General features: G+C 38.0%; 1 protein-coding gene across 1 annotated transcript in view; it reads left to right on the top strand.

Annotated features, from left to right (window-relative positions):
- LOC306886400 (collagen alpha-1(XII) chain-like) overlaps window positions 1–26499 on the top strand; it is an 87695-nt gene that overhangs the window by 43366 nt on the left and 17830 nt on the right. The window contains exons 24-49 of the mRNA XM_079443473.1: window positions 980–1116; window positions 4700–4829; window positions 4954–5093; window positions 5654–5786; window positions 5899–5919; window positions 6023–6162; window positions 9766–9895; window positions 10036–10175; window positions 11486–11615; window positions 13043–13185; window positions 14863–14992; window positions 16581–16723; window positions 16867–16996; window positions 17948–18067; window positions 18176–18322; window positions 18421–18537; window positions 19119–19271; window positions 19354–19428; window positions 19959–20098; window positions 20183–20306; window positions 20438–20581; window positions 21438–21602; window positions 21697–21735; window positions 21852–21990; window positions 24239–24381; window positions 24654–24763. Of these exons, the coding sequence (XP_079299599.1) occupies window positions 980–1116; window positions 4700–4829; window positions 4954–5093; window positions 5654–5786; window positions 5899–5919; window positions 6023–6162; window positions 9766–9895; window positions 10036–10175; window positions 11486–11615; window positions 13043–13185; window positions 14863–14992; window positions 16581–16723; window positions 16867–16996; window positions 17948–18067; window positions 18176–18322; window positions 18421–18537; window positions 19119–19271; window positions 19354–19428; window positions 19959–20098; window positions 20183–20306; window positions 20438–20581; window positions 21438–21602; window positions 21697–21735; window positions 21852–21990; window positions 24239–24381; window positions 24654–24763 (3263 nt within the window). The remainder of the gene's footprint in view (window positions 1–979; window positions 1117–4699; window positions 4830–4953; window positions 5094–5653; window positions 5787–5898; window positions 5920–6022; window positions 6163–9765; window positions 9896–10035; window positions 10176–11485; window positions 11616–13042; window positions 13186–14862; window positions 14993–16580; window positions 16724–16866; window positions 16997–17947; window positions 18068–18175; window positions 18323–18420; window positions 18538–19118; window positions 19272–19353; window positions 19429–19958; window positions 20099–20182; window positions 20307–20437; window positions 20582–21437; window positions 21603–21696; window positions 21736–21851; window positions 21991–24238; window positions 24382–24653; window positions 24764–26499) is intronic.

Here is a 26499-nt window from a genome sequence, read left to right as displayed (position 1 = left end):
CCGCCCATTCTGGCGGGATCTGGCGGGCTCCGTCGCCATAGGCTCGTGCAGCTCCGCTGCCGACACATTGGTTCGTTTTATCACACTGCACAAACCAATGATCGTGCAGTTTCACTGCGTGATTGAATAAGGCTTCAGTAAAGGAGAAAAAAGGCTTTTTCCCATAGCGTCTTTAGCAAGACGCAGTACGAGTGGAGTATCGATAGGGAACATAATTTCTACCATTATATACAAATCTGAAGGATTTCTAGATATTTTAAAGTTATTTGTGTTAAAACTGTCCTGCTAAAAAGACCAGCAAATGTTGTTTTGGAGACTAATCCCCTGCATTTCTGCACTCTTTTTCTTAAATAGCTTAACATCAACATCCCATCAAAATGAACCCTATTTACTTTTTGGCCATGATTCTTCATGGTATTCTATACTTTGTAACTTTGTTACTCTTTGTTACAAATTTAACTCTCTTATTCTATGTGACCGTGAGAGCTTTGGTCAGCCTAGTGTTATTTTAGTATTACTGATCAAATTTTTAGTAATCACTGATATTTATTTGTTTGTAAGAGTTTTACTTGTAGTTAATGTAATCACTCTGGTTCAGCATCCATATCATTCATAAACTATCTTAGAAATTCAAACTGGTCCAACCTGGTCTTTTCAGCAGTGGCTTAAAATGTTTTCAATATGTTCCACCAGTCCACCATCCCTTTCATTTGTGATGTGGTTGACTTTCACAGATGCGTGTGAAAGGAACAGTTACTGACGTCCAGCTGAAGAAACTCCGTCCCAACACGGCCTACAGAGTTTCCGTCTTCGCCCTGTTCGGCGATTTCGCCAGTGAACCTCTCTCTGATCAGGGGGTGACCCGTAGGTGGCACTAGGGCTTTCTCCCCCTCAGCAGGGATGTTTAGCACATCTATCTGATTCTCATCGTTTGTTTGTCTGTTGTTTTTTTCTGTTTGAATCTCTCCCTTCTCTGTAGTGCCTATACCTCCGTCTGGTGAGTTGAGGATCACAGACGTTACCCACAGCACCATGCAACTGGACTGGGATCCTGCGCCCGGCGCCGTTCGTAAATACACCATTACTTACAAGCCAGACAACGGAGAGTTGAAAGAGGTAAAGTAAAACTCATCAGCTTTTGGTGACATTTACCCATTCTGACAAATCACTGAATAGGCCATTCATTTGTGATTATATGTATGAGTATCTGAATGGAACTGACTGTCTTCAGAAAAGTTACACTGGAATTTTCTTTTCATCTGACCTTCGTATGATGTCTAAAAGTAGCGTTTATAAGTGCAGCGCTGCTTTGTGCATGGTGGAAACTGAGGTAACTGCTGTATTCCTGTTTTTCCAAAATCACCACATGCTGTCAGAGATTTGTATTTTTATTCAGCCCATCTGTCGTTTTTGTTCAGACCAATTGTATATAACATGCATAATCAGAAATGAGATGTTTATCCTTTGATAAAGCTGTCAAATTTTGTTACTTGAACTGTAAAGTTGTTTCAGTCATAGTTTTGAATGATTTTACGACACTTTACAAGTTTTACAACAATGCTACCTAAACAACAGAATGTCCTAATTGACTACAGCTGCTGATTCCAATAATTTTTGTTTTGATTAGAAAAATCACTGGTCTGTTTGAACATATGATAACCACTGAAAGCAGAAGGTTCTCAGAGCAAACACAATCACAAGCAGGGTTTTTGAGGTCTGATAGTAAAAGTAATTTGCATTTGTAATATTTATGTTTTTTTTGACAATCGTACCACACCGGCCACAACGAAACGCTCAGAGGGCCGCACGCGGCCTGCCATCCACGTGTTGAATAGCACTGCATTTGGGATTAATTGTGTGCACAGCTTATCAGCTGTTGAACAACACTCTTGTTTTCAAATGTGCAAAGCCTTCCTGGGTCACAGTGGAAGCCTTCCTGTGGAAAGTTTCCTGTCTGTTTACACAATGTATCCAGGCAGACAACCAAGAAAAGAGAGACTCATGTTGATGGATTTGGATTTTAAAATATCAGCAATTACGTTACACAAGCCAGTGGAGACGGCAGCTGCCGAGAGAGTACAGCTGCTCTCCAGAGCTTTGGTTACGGCGATCATCTACCAAAGATTGAGAGAACAGACAGATGATAAAAAAAGATGGAGTTTTGAGTGGCACGCAGCAATCCAGTGCTTTGGGATGTGTATTTTATGGGTGGGATTTTTTTTCCAATGTTTTGTTTTTCTTTTTTAACTCTCAGTGGCAGTTTTGGACTCTGCTTTTCTCCACATCCTGAGGCATTAATCATGACTCAGTTCTGCTCATAACTCTTCGTTCTGGGATGAAAAGATGAAACAAACATGCACACAAATGTGGGTGCAGGTGGATGGAAGTCTGAGAAGCCCGACAGATGGCGGCAGCTTCTGTTACCTGACACTGGATCTAAGATCAGGTCTAATCCTGCAGGAACTTAAAGTGTTTTTATATGTATTGAGGCTTTGTTGTTTCTCTCAACGTCAACCCCTCTCTAGCAAAAAATGCATCACATGCTAGGGTGGCCATCCATCTGGTTTTATGGAATGACAGTCTGGTTTTGAAATACCTGGTTTTGTTCCTGAATGATTCTGTAATGAAAATGTTTTTGAATGAATCGAGCGAGTCAATGATTTATAAAGACAGCTGCATACTAGTATACTTACTATTTTTAGCAATTTTATAGCATAAATAGCAAGAGTAAAATGCTAATACTGTACATGGTTCTGACATCAGCTTGCTTCATTCCTGAATGAATCAGCTCTTTTGAACAAATCAGCTGAAAGAGAAAATCAGTGACTCACTCATTAAGGCAGTGACTTCTTGCCACCAACTGGTGGTTTTTGTTTCATATTTACAGTATGATCTCATAGATTTATGTTCAGTATACAGTACTTTATATTTAACACATTCATCTCCTAACAGTATTTATGCAATTGTAACCGCAGCAGGCACGTGCAGAAGGGGATGCTTTGGGGGCTCAAGCCCCTGCCCTTTTTCAAAATTATTCAAAAGTGCCCCTCTCAGAGAAATAGCAATGATATAGTCAATAAAACAAAATGCATCTGAAATATAATTAACATGACAATGTGTACAAAACGGCAATGAAAAGTCTGAAAATTCCTGTTTGTTTTTACATATGTCGTGTCAATCTGAGGTGTAGCTATAGGTTGCGTGCGCTTTTCTTGACTGACTGATATTTCACAGTCTGTTCGGAAACCTATAGGCTCTCAAATATGGTTCTTTCAATGAGTGGGTCGACAGAAGGAAAAAAATAAATAAACCAAGCAATATTTAAAACTTTTTTTCCATCAATAATCAAAGCTAGTGTGTCGATTTAATTACTAATCCATATATTAGGCTGTATTTTAGAATAGGCCTATTACATAATTCATCAATGCCCGGTTGTCATGTATAATAAACCAACCAATCATGATCTGGCACAAGTTCAAATTTCATTGGACAATAATGTTAAGTGGGGCGGTCATTTTCCATTCTTATTCATAAATCGGTTGAAAATTACATGGACAGACAAGCTTATTTGTGGAGTGATCTGGATCTGCGGTTTGTCTCATTTTATAAATCAAATTACATCGCTGAGAAAATGGATGCTAAACGACTACAAAAGCACTGCACAAAACCATGCAGCGCCAAAAGTCGCAGTAATGTTAATCAGTATTCAATTCACTTACATTTATGTATGATGTACCGTTTACTCTTTCGTGAAACTATCATAGCTAATGAAGCCCAAGTGCCACCTACAGGCCTATTGTGCGAAGTGTAGGCTAGCGAAATTAAAGGACATTTATGAATGTGTCTTATGCTCATCAATCCTGCATTTATCGGATAAAAATACAGAAAAAAACTGTAATATTGTGAAATATTATTACAGTTTAAAAGAATGTTTATCTATTTTAATATTCTTAAAAATATCATTTATTTCTGTGATCAAAGCTGAATTTTCAGCATCATTACTCCAGTCTTCAGTGCATGAGCCCTCAGAAATTTTGTTCAATACATGAAATATGACGCATACATTCAAAACAAATAGTTGTAGGATTTACAACAATTATTCAGAAATAGTTAATAATTGCACAAATAATTACGAAGAAATTACAATTAACACATCGGATTAAACATGAAATTTTAAAAGAGACAAACTGAAATCTGTGCACAATTTTATTTCCAACTTCAAATATATGATATATTAATATTATATTTATATAATAAAATTGTGTATATATATATATATATATATATATATATATATATATATATATATTACAAGTAAATGATTACAGGTGATCTGGATTAGATATTAAAATGCTCATAATCAGATTACAGTTCCATTTTTATTGATTACATGATTGCATGTTATTAACACAATGGCAGTAAAGTGTTAATAATTTATTGATAAAAGTAATCTAAAAGTAATCAATAAATTGTCAGATTACATTACCTTAATTGTGTAATCTAATTGATTATATTGCTGACTACACTTTACGCAGTGTCATTTGGAATCAGTAAAAGATTGTACTTTGTAAGTAATCTACGAATCTGCCAACTGGCTGCCAATGCTAACCAGCCAAACCTTGACCTCCTGATGCCGCCAAGGCTTTTTGCTGGCTGTGTATTGTGTGGCCATAACTGCACTTCTCCTGTTTCAATTTAGCTTGAAGTTGACGGAGATGTAACGTTTAGAGGACTGGATAATCTCATTTCCCAAACGGAATACGATGTTGCTGTGACTCCCGTGTATGATTCTGGGACCGGAAACCCAATGCTTAACCAAGCCATTACAGGTAACAGGCCAGGGGATCCATTATATATGAATAACCTCTGTAAAGTGAAATAACACCTGACTACTAAATATTTAAAGTGCTCAATTGTGACCTGAAAGTCTGCTTATCATCCTGTTCGTTTTAGATGTTGTCCCTGCTCCAAAGAACTTGAGGTTCTCTCAAGTGTCCCAGACCAGTTTCAGGGCTCACTGGGAGCACGGCGCTCCTGATGTCTCCCTCTACCGCGTCGGCTGGACCAAGAGTGGAGAGAACAACTTTCAATATGTAAGACATTAGAGTCTAAACATGAGGTCTGATTCATCAAGTTGAAATACTAAAGATTTGACTTCAACTGTGTATTTACTCTCCTTCACGTAAAATCATAAATATTAAACATACATTACACTCAGAGGTATAAAGTAGTATAGAGTAATAGTACTGTTCTGGGAATATATATCTGTACTTATACTCATTTACATTTACAAAGTAAAAATAATAATTTTTACTCATTTTTCTAGTTATTTAAAAATAAAAATGGTATTTTTCTTTATCCTGATGTAGCTTTGAAAGACAAGGGTGAGTAAATGGTGACAAAAAGTTCATTTTTGTGTGAACTAGTCTTTTCAGACTCAGTCTGAACTACAGTAATATAATGTTTTAACCATTGCTGTACAGAGCAATTTTTTACATAGTATTTTGTACTTTTAGTTTCTCAGTACTTTTTACACCCCTGCATGCAATAGTTAGTATCTAACAGTAATGTTATTTGAGTCTCAGTATTGGTAAATGGTAATTGCCCATTTAAGTGCTGTACAGTATGTAGTTAATACCACTGTCTTCCTCAGGATATCCTGAACAGTGAGGACACCACTCTCCTTCTGGAGAACCTGAAGCCAGACACCCTCTATGATGTTTCTGTCACTGCCATTTACCCCGATGAGTCTGAGAGTGAAGATCTTCTAGGAAGCCAACGCACATGTAAGAAACCCCGAAATACAAATGATAGACTTTTTCCATTTACTGCACTTTAGACACCACGTGTGCATTTGACAAACTCTCACTCTTTTTCTCTGTGCCCTGCTGACTGCAGTGTCCAAGGTTATAACACCTGGTGAGTTTGGTGTTTTTAAGATAAATTACATTTAACATTTGGATTCCATATGGATATATGTGTTTGAACACAAAACTGAAATTTCAAATGTTGTTTCTTATAGCTCCTAGTGGACCTCCTCAAAACCTCCAGGTGTTCAATGCGACTACCACCTCCCTCACCGCCAAATGGGATCACGCTCCTGGACGAGTGCAGAACTACAGGATCACCTACGTGCCAGTTGCAGGAGGAAGATCACAATCGGTAAAGAACATTTTTAAATTTTTTATGTTCGTATTGTCTGGCTGACTGATAATAGTATCAGAATCAGAATCAGAATGAGCTTTATTGCCAGGTATGTTTGCACATACGAGGAATTTGTTTTAGTGACAGTAGCTCCACAGTGCGACAGAATGACAGCAACAGGACAGGACACAGATAATAAAAAAAATTAAATAAAAATAATGTACAAATATACAAAAATGGACAATGTGCCAAATAGCACAAACACAATATATAAAATAGATAATTCGGTATGTACAGGTATGTTAGGTGCAAATTTGAAATGTAATAAGTATGTGTGTTAAATAAAATAAAAAGTATGATAGTGTTGTGCGTTTCATGTTTATTGTTAAGAGTTCAAGTGTTCATGAGATGGATTGCCTGAGGGAAGAAACTGTTCCTGTGTCTGGTTGTTCTGGTGCTCAGAGCTCTGTAGCGTTGACCAGATGGTAACAGTTCAAAGAGGGAGTGTGCTGGATGTGAGGGGTCCAGAGTGATTTTACCAGCCCTTTTGCTCACTCTGGATAAGTACAGTTCTTGGAGACTGGGGAGGGTTGTACCAATGATTCGCTCAGCAGTCCGGACTACCTTCTGTAATCTTCTGAGGTCAGATTTGGTGAAACCAGACAGTTATTCAAGTGCAGAGGATAGATTCAATGATGGCAGAGTAGAACTGTTTCAGTAAGTCCTGTGGTAGGTTGAACTTCCTCAGCTGGCGAAGGAAGTACAACCTCTGCTGGGCCTTTTTCACAATAGAGTCAGTGTGAATGTCCCTCTTCAGAAATTGTGGTGCCCAGGAATCTGAATGACTCCTCTGCAGTCACAGTGCTGTTCATGATGGTGAGTGGGGGGAGAGCAGGGGGGTTTCTCCTGAAGTTCACGATCATCTCCACAGTTTTGAGCGTGTTGAGCTCCAGGTTGTTAAGACTGCACCAGACAGCCAGCTCCTTAACCTCCTGTCTGTAAGCAGACACATCACCGTCCTGAATGAGGCCAATCAGGATCCTCACATAAGTCCCCGGTCTGTCTAGCTGTTGCAGTGTGTAATGCAGTCCCATGTTGACTGCATCATCCACAGACCTGTTTGCTCTGTAGGCAAATTGCAGGGGGTCCAATAAGGGTCCAGTGATGTCCTTCAGATAAGCCAAAACCAGTTTTTCAAATGACTTCATGACCACAGATGTTAGAGCCACTGGTCTGTAGTCATTAAGTCCTGTAATTTTGGGTTTCTTTGGGATGGGGATTATGGTGGAGTGTTTGAAGCATGAGGGCACTTTGCACAGCTCCAGTGATCTGTTGAAGATCTGTGTGATGATGGGGGCCAGCTGGTCAGCACAGGATTTCAGACAGGCTGGTGTCACACCGTCTGGGCCTGGTGCCTTCCTTCTCTTGTTCTTTTTGAAGACCTGGCACACGTCATCTTCTGTTATCTGCAGTTCAGGTGTGGGGGAGAGGTGGCTTGCAGGATGTGTGAATGGTGTTTTTTCAAACCTACAGTAGAACTCATTAAGATCGTCTACCAGTTGTTGATTCTCCATAGTGCTGGGGGATGGTGTCTTGTAATTGGTGATGTCTTTCAGACCTTTCTACACTGAAGCTGTGTCACTGGAAGAGAATTGGATCCTTAACTTATCGGAATAATTTCTCTTTGCCACTTTGATCTCCTTTTCCAGTGTGTATTTGGCCTGTTTATACAAAACTCTGTCCCCATTCCTGTAAGCATCTTCTTTGGCCTGATGGAGCTGTCTGAGTTTTGCAGTGAACCACGGTTTGTCATTGTTATAAGTTAGATGAGTCCTGGTAGGAATGCACATATCCTCACAGAAACTGATATATGATTTTACAGTCTCTGTGAGCTCGTCCAGATCATCAGCAGCTTCAAAAACACTCAAATCAGTAAGGTCGAGATAGGCTTGTAAAACCCGCTCTCTCATTAGTCCATCTCTTTACAGTCCTTAATACAGGTTTAACAGATTTAAGTTTCTGCCTGTAGGTTGGAATAAGATGAACCAAACAGTGATCAGTCTGCGCGTCCTGAAGCGTCTAAACAGCGCTGCAGCTCCGCCGACTACTATGTTCAGCAAGACATCCGAATAATCGAAAACCGGTTGGAGATTGTTTGGAGTGTTCTGCCGAATGCTCAGCAGTTCTTCCTTGGTGAAACCGATCGTGTTAGACAAACAAAAAACAGGAAAAACTAACAAAAACACTAAAACAGCTGGGGAGCCAAGCACAATGGCTGCCATGCGCAGCGCCATCTTGCTGAGAGATGTGTACAGGAGATGTGTTATTTCCACTAAATATGTTTTCCATTTAGCCTTTTTAATTTAATTAGTTAGTCAATTAATGAAGATGTAAAAACTGCATGCACATTGCCGTTCAAATCTTTTCAGTCAGTAAGATTTATACATTTATTTATTTGAAAGAAATTAATGATTTTACTTAGCATGGATGCATTAAATTCATCAAATGTGACAGTAAAAAAAAAAAATCTATTCATCAGAGAATCCTTAAAAAATCAGGGTATCCATAAAAATATAAAGCAGCACAACTGTTTTCAACTGATAATAATAATCATGTTTCTTGATCATTAGAATGATTTCTGAAGAATCACGTGATGCTGATGTGAAGACTGGAGTAATGATGCTGAAAATTCAGCTTTGCATCACAGGAATAAATAACATGTAAATTAAAGTATATACAAATAGAAAACAGATATTTTAAATTGTAATAATACTTCACAATATTGGTATTACAGTATTTTTGATCAAATAAATGCAGCCCTGGTGATCATAAGAAAGTTCTTTCAACAAATTCTTACGGACCCCAAACCTTTGAACGGTAGCATATAATGCCAACATAATATATTTCTGTTAACTTAGATCTGTAGTTTGCATTATGTCTTTAGATTAATGCCATCACTCTGAAGCACAGGAATAGATTTAATCTAAATGATTGATTGTTTTATTGCCCTTATATTTAATATGAACTGCTGCACTGGCTGTTAATATCTGAAAGTGCATTGAATATTCCCTACAGGCTGCTGTTTTTGGTTTAGCTGGTCCAACTAAGAGTGCATATCTTAGGCTGTTTAAGACGTTTTTGTCTGCAGAATCAACTATCATCTTATTATTTTCCATGTTTTCATGGTATCTGAATGGGTGCAGAGGTGTTGTTTTTCTATACTAAAGTCATTGCAGTGACTTTTCCAGCCTCTGTTTTCTTCATCAGGAAGGTAGATTTACACTGGCAGCAGTCATAGGAATAACAGCATAAAACTAAACGCTGTTTTGCTCCACTGAAAAACAGTCCTATCTGCAGTCCTACAGTATTTGTGATGTGCTGTTCCTGACATTATCCAGCACTGCTGAAAATTACTTTAGCTTATTTAAAGGAATAATTTGGGAAAAAAAAATAAAGAAATCTGTGACGTGCTGTTTATTACCACAGAAAATGACTAATCCTTATCTTTGTTGACAAAAAAACTAAAATCTAATTTAGAGTAATGAAAATGCATGGCAGGTTTGTTTTATCATGCTGATCCCTTGACTCATTAAACAACACAGTTCATTCTCTCTGTCACAGACACAGATTGGAGGGAAGAAAAATACAGTTATTCTGCAGAAACTGACTCCAGACACTCCCTACTACATCACAGTTGCTGCAGTCTATGCGAATGGAGATGTCAAAGACATTTCTGGGCAAGGAAAGACATGTACGTCATGTGACTTTACCAAATTAATTAGACCTGTTGGTTACCCAGCTACATTAATGCATTTTTTCAGATAGTGCTTAAATTATTTAAATTAGGTCATTGCTGACACATTGAATAGAGTTTTATGTGTGTTCCCATAGTACCGCTGGGCAGTGTGAGAAACATTCAGGTCACGGACCCCACGGTCAGCACTCTGAATGTACGCTGGGAACCGGCTGAAGGGAGCGTACGGCAATACAGGATTTACTACCAGACCGTCACAGGGGGCGCAGAAGACATGGTACGTCCCATGGCACCTCCTAACACTTATATTATGTTCCGGGTCAGTTTGACCCATGTTTTTGAGCTGTCTGAAATACCAGCTACCCTTGAATGCTTTTCTTGAAATTGTGTGACCACTTCTCATTTAAGTCACAAACTTTGACGCACTGAGGTGCTGTGGAAAGTTTGTTTGAAATTTCTTATTGCGATTGTAATGTTGGTAGATCAATTTGAATTTCTGACATGGTTAAAAGCAGGTGTACCGACCCAAAATAAAACAAATGTATTTTGTTATGTCAGTTTCTCTACTACCATCTAAGAGTGCTTATATTTATTACATTTATGCATTTGGCAGATCCTTTTATTTTGTAGATATTGAAGGCGTACCTTTTTATTAGTTCATTATGGAAGCCCGTGTCTGCCACTGAAAAAAAAAAGAAAGGTAATTGCGACTTTTTAACTCACAATTCAGATTTTTTCGCTCAATTCTGAGTTTACATCTTGCGATTCTGATTTCTCAGAATAGATATAAACTCGCAATTGCGAGTTATAAAGTCAGAATTGCGAGTTATAAAGTCAGAATTGCGAGATATAAAGTCAGAATTGCAATTCTGACTTTTTTCTCAGAATTTATATTTTGCAATTCTGACTTTATAACTTGCAGTTGCAAGTTTATATCATGCAATTCTGAGAAAAAAAGTCAGAATTGTGAGTTATATTTCGCAATTCTGACTTTATAGCTCGCAGTTGCGAGCTTATATCTCACAACAAAAAAAGTCAGAATTGTGAGACGTAAACTCGAAATGGCAAGAAAAAAGTCAGAATTGTGAGATAAAAAGTTGCAATTACTTTTTTATATTTTCATTCAGTGGCAGAAACGGGCTTTCGTAGTTTATGCATGCGTTTCTTGTAGCTCATTATCATTTAAAGAGACATGCACCGAAATGACTTGCTATTGTTTTCGACAAGGTAAAAAGGAAGTTGTTTTATACAACTATTGAATAATTTTAACCAAGTATGTCACAGACATTTCATGGAGACGCTAAAGAATCATACCACCTTGTGGGAAATGGGCATCCAATGTCCTCTTTAATAATATAATAGATGCAAAAATTCCATAGACCTACACTGAAGGCCATAATAGTATAATAATATAGAAATCATAGAGTCTCTCCTGGCTTGGACCAGAAAGCAACCACTTAGACAAGTGCATCGAAATGTACCAAATACACATATAACACATAGCAGCAGTCCCTCGACCACCCTAAGCACTGTGCGATTTTGCAGAGACTAGAAAATGAACATCTTGCATTGTTTTAATGTTCTCAGGTCCAGGTTCCTGGAAGCACCACCAGTACAGTTCTGAAGAACCTGCAGTCTGATACCGAGTACACAGTAACAGTGGTGCCAGTATACGCTCCTGGAGAAGGCAAGCGCATGTCGGAGAATGGAAAAACCTGTGAGTTGATGCAGCCTTTTCTTATTTTAGCATTAGCGGAAAGCAACAAATTCCCATACTCATCCATCATATACGCCCCAGTAACAGGAATCCTTTTACCAAAGTTTTCAATTCAGAAAGTGCAAAGTACAAAGTTTTCTGGCTTTAACATTAAAGTCTTGCACTTCTAAATAGAATCTCAGAGACTTGCTCAAAGATTGAATCAGCTTTATTGGATTGATCACTAAGGGAGGAATGCCGATGTGCTGGCAACCCCATAAATGTGACTCCAGTCTGGGCTTAATGAGCCTTCTTTATGGGGTGTAATGACTGGAGATGCTGGTGTGAGGCTTACGAACAATCTGTTTCACCAAATGGAAAACCCAGGGAGGTGCAAGGACATAAAAGCACCCCTATTTACTGCTGTCAGCTCAAAGCTCCTCATTCAGATTCAAACTAACAGATTTTTGTTGGCATCATTGTTTTTCCACCAGCTGGTTTGGTTCCCATCATCTCCAGTTTGCTTTGCGTGGCTGTTCCATGTTAATACAAGTGTTTGTTTTGGTCAAAATCTGGGATCAGGGTTTTTGCTGGTGGAAATCTAAAGCTTGTTCTGTTCTGCTTTTTGTTTTCATGCACCATGCATGACGTGTGCTATCGAAGCTGTGCGCATTTACTGTTAAGGCAAGACACCCCAGGTGAATCGGATCAAATATTTAAATAATAGATATAGCCTTGTCTTCTCCACTTCATTTTTACTATACAAGTTTTCTGAAATATTTAAATGTGCAAATTTTATCCAAAATAAATCTGCGCTAATTTGCATACATTTTCAGAATGGAAATTTGAATACTGGATAAAGTTTCATTTTGTTGAAATATTAGAGTTTTAAAAGGGTTTTGATTTCTAATTTAAATCAGAAAATATGGTCAACAACTAGAAAAAAATGTTACCATAATTTTAGGAATAAAGATCAGGTGGATGGTAAATGAAGAAAAAACAGATGCGAACAGATAAAGTGCAATAAAATAAACACTTAAAAGAGTATTTTGGAAATTTTCTTCCCACTAAGTCTGAAGCAACACTTGCAAAAGAAAACCAAATAATCCAAAATCTCAAAACTGACCAGTGTATTAACAAAAGTCTCAATTTACTATAGATAAAACATCTAAACGAGCTGAACAAAAGCTAAACATATAATGTCTGTCTTTTGACTTTGGGGTGAAAAATACCTCTTACCGTCGGTTTTGATTTAAAGGCAGATTTAATCAAAAATGAGACGTCTCTCTTCACAACTAGTATTGTGTTTAAACCTGCATGCATCATCACAGAGGACAAGGACTCTTGTAAATAGTTGCACATTGCTGTACCTCTTTAACCACTCTAACCGCTTACCCCTTTTACTGTCTTTGTTTTTATGATGCTGCTCCCGCTCCTGTCTGAAACAGTGACGCGGACCCCTGCCAGGAACATCCGGGTTTACAACCCCACCACAAACACCATGAACGTGCGCTGGGAGCCGGCCTCCGGAGATGTGCTGCAGTACCGTGTCGCCTACTCCCCCCTCTCTGGAACCAGTCCCCCTCAGTCTGTAAGTCCTCATCGTTAGGCTCGCGTCAAAGATCCTTCAGGAAATACTGACGCGACAAATGTCAGTCTCTCAACCTTTTGAGCGTAACGGTCTGTTTGCAGTCTGTTCCTTTGCAAAGATGTTCGTGTTTTTAATGTCATGCAGCCTCGCTCTCACATGAACTTCATTGCTTGAGAGGGATTTCCACAAAGCTCCGAAATCCATAAATGACTTTTATTGTCGTCAGATGCTTGCGTAAAGAAAACAGCTGTGGGAAATCTTGAGCCCAAACCTGTTTTATTTCAGCACTGAGGAAAACAGAGTTTAAACATTCAGTCTTATGTCTTAACAGAACGAGCTTCTTATCTGCAGCCGCAAAGGCTTTGTGGAATATTGTTATGGACGCACATCTTTTCCAACATTGTGGCCAGTTTTCCAAATTCTCTGCGCTTTAATTTTAACCTCCGGTCTATGATGAATTTTTTACCTTTTCCACTGGAACCTTGAAAAACTCTGAAGTGCAATCAATCGCCCACATGGCTCAGCCTTGAAAATAAAGGATAGTGTTGTCAGGGAGTTTCCCATGTCATTAATTGGGAAGTCAGTGACCCCCATTACCTGGCGTTGTGAAGAGCAGTGAAAGGAGGTGATTGCACGATACTGTCAGCACATCATTCACTCAAACTGCTACAACTGCTACACTATTAACACATTAAAGGAATGTTTCCACTGCATTGGCTGAGTAAGTGATCTCTAATGGTTGGGTTGGAAATCGGTGGTGACACAAACATCAGTGAGTGCAAGAGGTCATCTCTAGAAAAACAGACAAACTTCTTTCTCAGGGTGTAATATATCAGAGATTTTAAAGCCAGCAGTTTTGATGTCCGTGATCTCAAGGGATTAAATGTTGAGGGACATTTTGCATAAATATTAATATTACACACTACGCATTCACATAACAGTAGTGAAAAAAAACATATTTTTATTACCAGAATTATTTTTATTTTTATTACCACAAACAAACACGCAAACAAATAAATAAATATTTAATAAAATAAATACATTTAATATAAAAGTATTTTCATGCAACACTGTAGTATTTGTTGTAAAACATGACTGGACAGAATGATTGTCTTCACAAGCGTATTTATTATTATTATTATTATTATTAACTGAATCCTTATGTACATGAATGAATATAGATTAAATGGTAACGTTTTATTTTAAGGACCGGTTCTCACTATGAACTAGTTGTTTATGAGCATGCATGTTACTAGCGTATTGGCTGTTTATTACTACTTACAAAGCATACATTAATGCCTTATTCTGCATGACCATTTTTAATCCCTTAAGCATACCCAATACTTGAATTTAACTATTTTACCAACTATTAATTAGCAGCAAATTAAGAGTAGACTGAGGTAAAAGTCATCGTTAGTAGTTAGAATTGGTCCCCAAAGTGAAGTGTGACAAACTTCCAACAAATGTAGGTGTTCTGGTGGCTCATCCTAAAATAAGCTTATTTTTGTTATAATATATAACAAATATAATATAATATAATAAATGGAATTGATTTTGTGTTGAAATGTGACCTGCATATGTTCTTTGTGAGCTTCACTCATTAATCATTGTAAAACTATTTGAAGTATCATAAATGTCACTAGTGGTAAATTATATATTTTTTTTGTTGTCTGTTAGGTACTCGTTCCAGGGAACACCCACACTGCCTTGCTGGAGCAGCTCGATTCAGACACAAACTACGCTGTGAGTGTGGTGGCTCTGTATGCTGACGGCGAGGGCTCCTCTGTGTCTGACAATGGAAAAACACGTGAGTCTGACTTCAGGAGAGGTCCTTTGTTATGTGTTCGTGGCGCATTCTCAGTCACATTGTGCAATGAAATATCAGCATTTCTATTTATTTGTTATTTAATCATTTCAGATGTGAAGGTATCAGCTGAAATTTCAGGAAATCCAATTTTCCAACTTAACCCAAAATACAAGGATTGTAATTTGTTATCGTACTTGTTATCATTTTCAAAGAAAAAAAATGTTTTGTCCAATTTTTGAGTTACTACCCCCAATACAAAATATGCAGTACAAATAGTTATTTATTGTTACGAACCCTAACTACATTATTTCAACTTCATCACATGGCTTCACTAGCCAATGGCATTGCACCACCCTACACTTGTGCCAAAATATCTTTCTAGGGGAAAATGTGTTCACAATGATTTTGTCCCATGGCAGAGATTAACTACTAAGCTCTTTGGGGCAAATTTAAGGGTAACTAGAAACTATAAGTACTCATAAAGAATGCGAAAGAAACTTGAAAATATTCTAATGACAACAAATTCCTCATCTAAAAATAATGAATTTCTGATGAGGAATTTGTTGTCTTTACAATATTTTGGTAACACTTTACAATAAGGTTCTTTACAATTAGTTAATGTTAATTTCAGCATTTACTAATGCATTATTAAAATCACAATTTGTGTTTGCTAACTTCAGTTAATGCACTGTGAACTAGCATGAATAAACAATGAACAACTACATTTTCATCAACTAACATCAACAAAGATGAATAAATAGTGTAATAAATGCATTGGTCATTGTTCGTTCATGTTAGTAAATACATTAATGTTAACCAATGACACCTTATTGTAAAGTGTTACCAATATTTTGTATATATATAGTGTATGTTACAATGTAACATTTGTATATTTACAGTACAATGTTAATTTGTAATTGTGATGACTTGGGTGATGTAATGATGATGACATAAAAAATTTGCAGATATTCTAATGAAAAACGTTTAAAATGAAAATTAATGTTTCATTTTAAACATAAAACCTTTGCATTATAAACTAAACAATTTCAAACATACTGTATCTAGGAAAGTTCAGTATACTGGTAAAGTCATATGGGCACAAACGGCACACAAATGTGACCCCGGACCACAAAAGCAGTCTTAAGTCGCTGGGATATATTTGTAGCAATAGCCAAAAATACACTGCATGGGTCAAAATGATTGATTTTTCTTTTATGCCAAAAATCATTAGGATATTAAGTAAAGATCATGTTCCATGAAGATATTTAGTAAATTTCTTACCGTAAATATATAAAAACGTAATTTTTTGATAAGTAATAGGCATTGCTAAGAACTTCATTTGGACAACTTTAAAGGCGATTTTCTCAATATTTAGATTTGTTTGCATCCTCAGACTCCAGATTTTCAAATAGTTGTATCTCAGCCAAATATTGTCCTATCCTAACAAACCATACATCCATGGCAAGCTTATGTATTCAGCTTTCAGATGATGTATAAATCTCAAATTGTGGTCCAGGGTCACAAATGGTCTTTTCTTCCAGAAATATGATTTTGAGAGAACCTCTGTTCTTCTGTTCTGTTCTTGCAGTGCCCCGCGGTGGCCCCAGGAACCTGCGTGTGTATGATCCGACCACCAGCACGCTGACCGTCAACTGGGAGCAGGCAGAAGGACCCGTGCTCCAGTACCGCATTGGCTATGCACCCACCACTGGAGATCCCATTGAGGAGTTTGTAAGTGGTGTTGTATTTTATAGTAGTGATTATAAAGGACAGGAGCATTATATGTGAACATCAGGTATTTTTACGAACGAATGAATGTTATTTGATTGAAAGCATTTTAGAAAGCTGATCTTGTCCTGCTGTTTTTCACATAGACAAGTGTCCCTGGCAACAGAAACTCTGTCATCTTGCAAAACCTGCAACCAGACACTCCATACAACATCAATGTAGAGGCCATTTATCAAGATGGGCCTGGAGGACGACTGTCTGGAGATGGAAAAACATGTAAGGAAGGTTACACAATCACATTACAGCTAGATAGATAGATAGACGTACAGACAGACGGACGGACAGATAGATAGAAAGACGGACATACAGATAGATAGATAGATGGATAGATAGAAAGACAGACAGATAGACAGACAGACAGATAGATAGATAGATAGATAGATAGATAGATAGATAGATAGATAGATAGATAGATAGATAGATAGATAGATAGATAGATAGATAGATAGATAGATAGATAGAAAGACAGACAGATGGATGTATGACAGACGGACGGATGGACGAACAGACAGACAGACAGATAGATAGATGGATGGATGGATGGATGGATGGATGGATGGATGGATGGATGGACGGACGGACGGACGGACAGATACAGTATAGATAAATAGATAGATAGATAGATAGACAGATGAACAGATAGATAGAAAGACAGATAGATGGATGTATGACAGACGGACGCACGAACAGACAGACAGACAGACAGATGGTTAGACAGACAGACAGACAGATGCTTAGACAGACAGACAGAAAGATGGTTAGACAGACAGACAGACATATGCTTAGGCAGACAGACAGACAGATGGTTAGACAGACAGACAGAAAGATGGTTAGACAGACAGACAGACAGACAGATGCTTAGACAGACAGACAGATGGTTAGACAGACAGACAGACAGATGGTTAGACAGACAGACAGAAAGATGGTTAGACAGACAGACAGACAGATGGTTAGACAGACAGACAGACAGATGGTTAGACAGACAGACAGACAGATGGTTAGACAGACAGACAGACAGATGGTTAGACAGACAGACAGACAGATGGTTAGACAGACAGACAGATAGTCAAACATGTTGACTGTAAGAAAGAAGCTGTGCTGGAAATCAGTGTATGGGAAAATGTCAATGTCTTGGCTCCTGTTTACTGTTTCTTTCTTCTCCTTCAGTGGGTCTCCTGGAGCCACGTAACCTACGTGTTTCTGATGAGTGGTACACTCGTTTCCGAGTGTCCTGGGATCCTGTACCTGCGCGGGTCAACGGTTATAATCTGGTCTATACCCCAGTGGGTAAGAGACAGTTCTAGATCATTTTACCCTGTTGTCATAATCTGGACATCCTGTTGTAGGTTATGCTGGCACATGTTCTAGTAAGTTCTGTTCGGCGTGTTGTTCCAGGCACGGATAACACCATGGAAGTGTTTGTTGGAGATATTACTTCACACGTCCTGCCCAACCTCCAGCCTGGCACCACGTATGACCTGAAGGTTTATGCTCAGTATGACGCAGGCGTGAGCGGCGCTCTGGTCGGACAGGGAACCACATGTGCGTGCTCGTTTCTTTGACTGACAAATTGTACGGACATGTTTTGAGATTGTTTTAAAACACCTGCTTTAACTGTGGAATGCTGTTTGCCATTGCAGTGTACCTTAATGTGACTGACCTCAACACATACAACGTCGGCTATGACTCCTTCTGCATGAGATGGACGCCTCACCGAGCCGCCACCTCTTACAGGCTAAAAGTCAATCCTTTCAATCGTAAGTTAATAGAATATGAGGAAATGCAAATTTATTAAACATAAATGCTACATTCTATTCATGTTCTCCCTACAAGTGTTATACACTCAGAAATATATAGGCCTAAATCTAGGATGTATGCATGTGAATTGCATATTTTTTATCCATTATGCTCATTTCATGCGTTTTTATCAGTCATGCATAAATAAAACAGGTCAGATTTCTGTAATAGTACTAATAAATTGATATGTGTTTAAATAAACAATAACCAGGTTTATATATTTATTATCAATATATCCAATAAATTTCAATCTCATACATTTTTACTAATTGAAAATTGCTTGTTCCACAGCTAGTCATATTGTAACAATGTTCATACTTTATAACTGTATAAATTTAATTGATTTCACTATGAACAGATTTGTGCTGATTCTAAACTCTTAGTTAATTAATTAATTTAGCATCACATTACGCTTAAGTTGTTTGTTTAAAAAAAAAGTTGGTTTAGTTTGTAATATGTTTGAAATGCATGGAAATTTTAATGCAATTCAAATACATAAATATTAATGTTTTATAAGCTTACGCTTCTCTCTTATCATTAGCGGCTAACCGTGGGGCTCAGGAGGTCACTATCACCGCCACTGAGAGCCAGTACTGTTTTGAGGGGCTGACACCAGACACGCTGTACAACGCCACAGTCTACACACAGACCCCCAACCAGGAAGGGCCCGGAGTCAGTGTCAAAGAGCGCACACGTAAGTCACGACGGATTCAGAAGTATTCAGTCCCACAGCTCTGATCACAGTTTTACTCATGGTTTCTTTGTCTGTTCTGTAGTGGTGAAGCCCACCGTAGCCCCAACACCACCTCCAGCTCCTCCACCACCACCCACCATCCCTGCTGCACTCGAGGGTAAAGACACAAGAGCATTCACTTTTTCAATATACTTTAAAAAAAATTTATTTGCTTCCAAGCTTTGCTGGTAACACCTTAGTATGGGGACCAATTCTTACTATTAACTAGTTCCTTATTAGCATGCATATTATGAACATATTGGTTATTTTTTAGTACTTATAAAGCACATATTGTGCATGACCATATTATACATCCCTAATCCTACCCAATAAACTTAATACCTTACTAACTATTAATAAGCAGAACATGAGTAGTTCATTGAGGCAAAAGTCATAGTTCATGGTTTGTTAATAGCAAGAATTAGACCTTAAAATGGGACCGCTTTGCTTTTACCAACCAATGCAGTTCTCTGAAACTTTTATTATACTGTAAATAGTCACAATAGAGCTGAATGGAATTTTAGGTCCATTAAAAGAACACCCTTTAATGCATAAGTGACTGAGATTTCAGTAACTAAAAGAATTTGACGGGTGATATGGTTTATTACTGTACCTGCAATGCTCATTAGTTTTGTTTCGTAATGCCAGTGTGCAAAGGAGCCAAGGCTGACCTGGTGTTCCTGATCGACGGCTCGTGGAGCATTGGAGATGAGAGCTTCATTAAAGTCCGTCAATTTGTCTTCAGCATGATCGGAGCGTTTGATGTCATCAACCGTAATGGCATGCAGGTAACCGACCTGTCTGTAGTCATGTGCACATCCGCCTGATAGTGCTGGGATTCATTTGCTCTTTGTTCTCCTTCTGTGAAACAGGTGTCTTTTGTGCAGTACAGCGATGAAGCTAAAACAGAGTTCAAACTGAACACCTACCACGACAAGGGAATGGTGCTGTCTGCCCTTCAGATGGTCAACTACAGAGGAGGAAACACCAAAACGGGTTTGTGAAATATTGTTTTTCATGTTCTAGGATTTAGCTTTCTGATTTTTTTTACCCTACCTAAATGTGTCAAAAGAAGAAACAAATGGCTATGAAATTATACTTTGTTTGAATGCATGTGAATGTTTTAGGTGCTGCGCTGAAGCATATCGGAGACAAAGTGTTCACATCAGACAGTGGTATGAGGAGAAACGTTCCCAAGGTTCTGGTCGTAGTAACTGACGGACGTTCTCAAGATGATGTGAAGAAGAGTGCTACTAAACTACAGCATGCAGGTAACACTGAGATCAAACATCACGCTTTTGATTTGCTTGAAAAGTGTTGTGAGGTTTTTTTGGGGGGCTTGGAAAAATTAAGAAATTGTTTACTGGACAGGCTTTCTGCAGAGTTTTTAAAATAAAGTTTAAAACTTTTTAGGACCTGCACAAATAAAATGAATACCATATGCCCATTTAGAGCAAACCCATACAATCTTAAAATAAATATAATTTATTTTACTTGATTAAATAGCACAAACAGTGTATCTGGAAGCCTAAAATATGCAAAATGTATATTATAGCAAATAAACTAATTTCAGTGCTTGCCATAAACGTGCAGCACTCATTGACTGCGAACTGCTGTAAAATTTGCGAGGCTGTAGAAAGCACAACGGTGTGACTTTTTTATTTTGAAACATGAAGTGCTCACATTTATTCTATGCAATCATTCTTTTGAAGTTTAATAACCTTATTAGACTGCATTGTTATTCCTGTTTTTTTTTTTCACCAAATTTAAGACTTTTTAAGACTACATGGCCTTAGATTCGGTCAAACTGAACTTAGCATAAAGAAAATAAAACCTTTTTGGACCATGATTATGTTTTGTGGTTTTTCAATGGCTATTCTATGTAACTATGTAAATGACTGTTTTATAAAGAATCATTATTTTTTGCATAAGCAATTATGACACATTGCAGATCTCAGTGGTCATGGAAATAGACCTATTAGTTTATGCAACATATAATTGTTCATTTTTGGGTGAAATACGACCTGGATGAGTTCTTGACAGGTTTTGACAGGCGATGTATCTCAAATTACTTCAGACAAGTCACTCAACATGCTCCTCAAAGCCTCAGTGTTGTCTTTTCCACAGGCTACAGTGTGTTTGTGGTGGGTGTCGCAGACGTAGACACCGCTGAACTCAGGAACATTGGAAGCAGGCCCAGCGAGAGACACGTCTTCATCGTTGATGACTTTGACGCGTTTACTAAGATCCAAGACAACCTCATTACGTTCATCTGTGAAACGGCAACATCCTGTAAGATGTCATCCTTTGTAGTCTGTATTGCACTGTTCATTTTATCACTAACATGAAAGACAAGAGTCAAACTCTTTCCTGTATTCTTTTACAGCTTGTCCTTTGATTTACCTCGACGGATTCACATCCCCAGGTCAGAGCTTGACTGAAATCCATATCCGAAGACATTCTATCATCATAGTCTTATTTTCCTCTGCCATTACACACTGTTACGCATCTCTTGATTGATGTTTTGATGAAAACTTACAGGCTTCAGGATGCTGGAAGCCTTTAACATCACTGACAAGATGTTTGCTGGCATGAACGGCGTCTCCATGGAACCTGGCTCCTTCAACAGTTACATTGCATACCGACTCCATAAGGATGCATTCATTTCCCAGCCCACAAAGTAAGTTGAATTGCAGTGCATGTGTTTCGCATGTTTTCTGAGCTGCTCCCCTACAGACTGTAATGGCAGGCAAGCGATCACAATTATTTTAACTGTCTTCAGAGCGCTTGCAGTCTCTGAAATCTCTTTAAGGAGCATTTCGTCTTGTTTGTTGTAGCAGCTTGTGTGAATGGGGTGTCAGATATTGTAGAAGTGTACAGTGTGAACTCATTAAAAACGTTCTCATGATTGACCTATTCAAAAAGGGGAGTACTTTTGAGAAGAAAATTATATATTTTTTTATATAGAGTTTTATTTGGCCAGACTGAAGTCCAAAAGGGAAGTCCAAGCAAAAACCAATGCCAACTGGTGGCAGAAATTCATCTCATAAAAATAGCTTTTTGCTATTTATAGTTGTTGCAACAGTATATTAAACCTCTTTTTCTTTTTATTAAAGATCTGTGAACAACATCATTAGAAAGTCAAGGGTTATGATCATTAACTAAAACTAATTTAAACTAATGTCATCAATTGAAATAAAGTCCAGCACCAACATTTCTAACTGGAAATAAATAAAAATAAAAACTAAAACTGAAAATAAATAATAAATAGTAATACTAAAATAACACTGCAGAGAGTTAAGGCATTATTAAAGGGGTCACATGATGCTTTTTTAAAGATCATTATTTGCTGTAACAGAATATGTTGACATGTTTTAATGTTCAAAAAACACATTACTTTTCAAATACTGTACATTATTGTAGGTCCTCTATGCCCTGCCTCTCTCAAACGCATCATTTCCTACAAAGTCCCTCCTTCCCACAAGCGCAGTCTGCTCTGATTGGCCAACTGACCCAGTGCATTGTGATTGGCCGAACACCGCAAGTACGTGTCGGAAATATAACACCCCTTTCCATAATCGCGAGCTTCAGCTTTCACAATAAAAGTCAAGACATAATGTCCTTAGTTTTACCATCAGTTCAAGCCCAAAAGGGGAACAGAGTCGTGTGACAGACACAGTGATGATGCTCGTATGTATTTGCACACAAGCTGCGGTTAAGAAAGCTGACTCCACTGTGATGTGACCCTGTCTCTCTCTCTCTCTCTCACACATACACACGACATGCAAAACACGACATGCAAAACAGTCAATAGCAAATACTTAAACTAATAACAAAACATACTTACAGTCGCTGATTCAGAAGCGCCAGATTGTTATAGCAAAGTCAGAATTACCTCCTCTCCTAGTTTCACGAAACGGTCGTCCATAAAATGCCTTGTGACAACATCTGGGTTGTGCTGTTCTGCTGTAAGTAATCTTAATGATTCCTAAATGCATCTACTATCTGAAGGCCAAATAAAGTGCTTTTGCTTTGGCATCTCTCTGACACGGCTGCATCAACACTACTGCGGTTCCTGAAACCACACCTTCTTTCCTCGCGTGAACATTTGGGCGACATTATGCAAATATTTCCACATCGTTACGTAGATATGTGGGGTGTTTGAATGAGCCGTTTTAGGGGGGCATGGCAGAGTCTTAACTTTGATAAAGAATATCTTTGTTTTTTTTTACTTTAGTCTTTGCAACTTCAGGGATCTCATCTATGCACAAACAGCTTGTAACACTCCAAAGAGAAAGGAAAACTTGAAATCGCATCATATAACCCCTTTAATAAATTAATTACATTATGGTGTATAGCTATACCTGTATTACTCATCCACATTTTTGTAGTGTTATTTGCACAAAAGTAGTGCAAATCATTACTTATTTACTAATTATGACATAAAACAAATCTCAGTCTTCCAATGCTGCTTTTCTCAAATGTGTTGTAGTGATTGCCTATACACTCTTAGATCAAGAAGCGTACCTCAAATTGAGCCGACTAAAGATCTGGTCTGAAGGTCTCTGGCCAAAGCATGCTTGATTCATTTAACTATAATGATTTGTATTTGTGCAAGCAGCTGTTCAAATGGAAACATTTTGAGCACCAGAGGAGGGAAAATACTTCAATATGTTGCCATTACTCAAGGCTGCAAGTCTGTTGCATTTTTTTCTCAGAGGACGCTACATGAATCTGCACTTTTTGGATTTATGTCGGGTTTCACTGCACGACAAATGAATCTGTATGAAGATTTTAATTATTCTCTTGTCATCAGACACATGTGCAGGTCATATTTTGCAGTATGACATGATTTTATGAACATTAAGTCTGTGGGCGGCCTGATGAAGTTCTTTGCATTGATAAATGAGCTGTGTTATTCTTTGAAGGGAAATCCATCCAGATGGTCTTCCTCCCTCATACACTCTGATCCTCCTCTTCCGTCTCCTCCCCGACACCGGCAAGGATGCGTTTGATATATGGCAGATATCAGATAAGAACAACAACCCTGAGGTCGGGCTCACCATTGACCGTAAGTACCATTTTCACCTTCCATGTGTCGTGTGTGTTTGTGTGTGCGTGCAGTAAACCTTGTGGTGTCTGCTAAAGCTTATTTAGAAACAGAAACCCTCTAAATGGATTCCAGATTTCAAGCTTGCAGTGATTTATAGTAGTAATTATTCAGAAATGCACAATCAGCCCTTTTAGAGCATCAAGCTCAAATCTGAATGGAAATCCTTTGTTTTGTTTTTCATTTTTGTGTCAATGCAGAGCCATCTGTAAGTGTGTGTGTTTTGTTCTCAGCCTCCAGTAGAATCATATCATTCTACAATAAGGACTCCAGAGGTGAAATTCAGAAAGTCTCCTTTGATAACGACCAAGTGAAGAAAGTTTTCCATGGCAGTTTCCACAAGGTAGAATGATTTTCTTACTTTGGTTGACTACTTGCGCATTTAAAAGTGCTCTAAATAAAGGTTCCAACAGTGATGCCATAGAAGAACCATTTTTGGGTTTTCTCAAAGTTCTTAAAAGAACCATTTTAAAAGAACATTTTTCCACTATAAATATCCTTTTTTCCAATGAAAAGTTTCCATGGATGTTAAAAGTTCTTAACGGAACCATCAATAAAGAACTTTTAATAGTGAAAGACACGTTCAATTAATAAAACTGCGAAAATATCTTGAAGACCTGAACCGGTTCCTTTAGATGAGGTGGCAGATGTCAGTCTGTATTGCCTAAATCTTGACCAGAAGTCTTGTGGATATGAATCGGCTGATGGATTTGAACTTGGAGCATCCTTTAAAAAATACTGCCAGACACAACGTATTAAGAAAGTGGTTGGATTTCTTTAGATTAATATTTGTCCCTGCAAAGTAGTAAAGTTTGTTGGGTACAGCATAACGATTTTGGAAGAGATTGCTTGTGTTATAACTCTTGGCTGATAAATTCAACCGAAGACACGGTTTTTCTTCTTGGAGCTCAGTGAAAGATTTGCCACTGTTGATTTTGCCTTTGGTTTTAAATTGAGAATGGCCCATATGGTGCACGCAGAGCTTTCGTCTATACACCCACCAGCCATCATTCCAGCTGCAGGTTTGTGCAAGAGCCGCTCATAGTAATGTGGTTCATGAGAGCTGGAAACATCAATCATTAATATTGAACATGCTGTAAAAGAGGACGTTAATGATGTTATTTTTTTAATAAAGGGTTTTGCTTTCTCAGAGGTTTTTCTTAGCCCATCGCACACGCAGAGTCTGTTTAAAGCTAAACATCATTTTGTCATGTTTGTCCCGAGTGACCGCTGGCATAGTTTAATTGCTAATGTAAAAAACGCCAGACAACAAGGAGACTGTAATTTATGCTTGCTGGGATTTGGCAGTTTTGGTCTAGTAAGTGCATGCTGGCAAATCATATTTCAAAATGTGCTAATTTTACATCCACACATGAAAGATTTTCCCAGTCTGTGTGGGAAATTTGAAAGCACAGTTTGAGCAATTGGGTTGAATCTCAGGAAGACCACCAGAAAGTCAAAGAAAAATAATTATAATGCTTAAAGGAAATGAAGCCTATTTCCACCCAGTTTTCATTACTGTAATACTAAAAAATATGTATTATTTTAATTGAAAAGCATGGAAAAATCATTGTAGTGTTTTTGGTACAAAATTCTATTTGTATTTTAATGTAATATACTTGGAATCATTATTTTGATTGTTTTCTTGAGATTCACCCACTTATATCATTACAGTGGGTTTAATCACAAAGTGATGTCATATAGTCTGTATTGTCACTGTAGGCCGATTTGTGGTCCAGGCTTCATGAAAAAGCATTGGTTTGCCACTGTTGCCTACTGTGTGTTCAGCAACCACTGGCATAGCTGGAGACGTGAACATGGAACAACAATTCGGAGCTAAGGGGGTGATTAGCTGACCACCTTGGTTACAAGATTACAGACTGGTTACATGAAAAGGAAACCTTTTAGGTTAAACAAACCTATCATGCTTTGGAGAGTTAGAAAGTTGTGAAAGACTTTTCTCTTTCTTCCTTCTCAGGTTTGTTTGTGCTTACTAAAGGGAGGCATCACTATTACAGTTGCTCATACTTTGGGTTAGGGATTTGAACCAACTCTAACCATAAATATTGAACTGCACTG

This window comes from Barbus barbus, assembly GCF_936440315.1.
Source record: "Barbus barbus genome assembly, chromosome: 20".
NCBI lineage: Eukaryota > Metazoa > Chordata > Actinopteri > Cypriniformes > Cyprinidae > Barbus > Barbus barbus.
The sequence above is the reverse complement of the archived record's forward strand: the minus strand, read 5'-3'. Positions and strand labels throughout refer to the sequence as shown.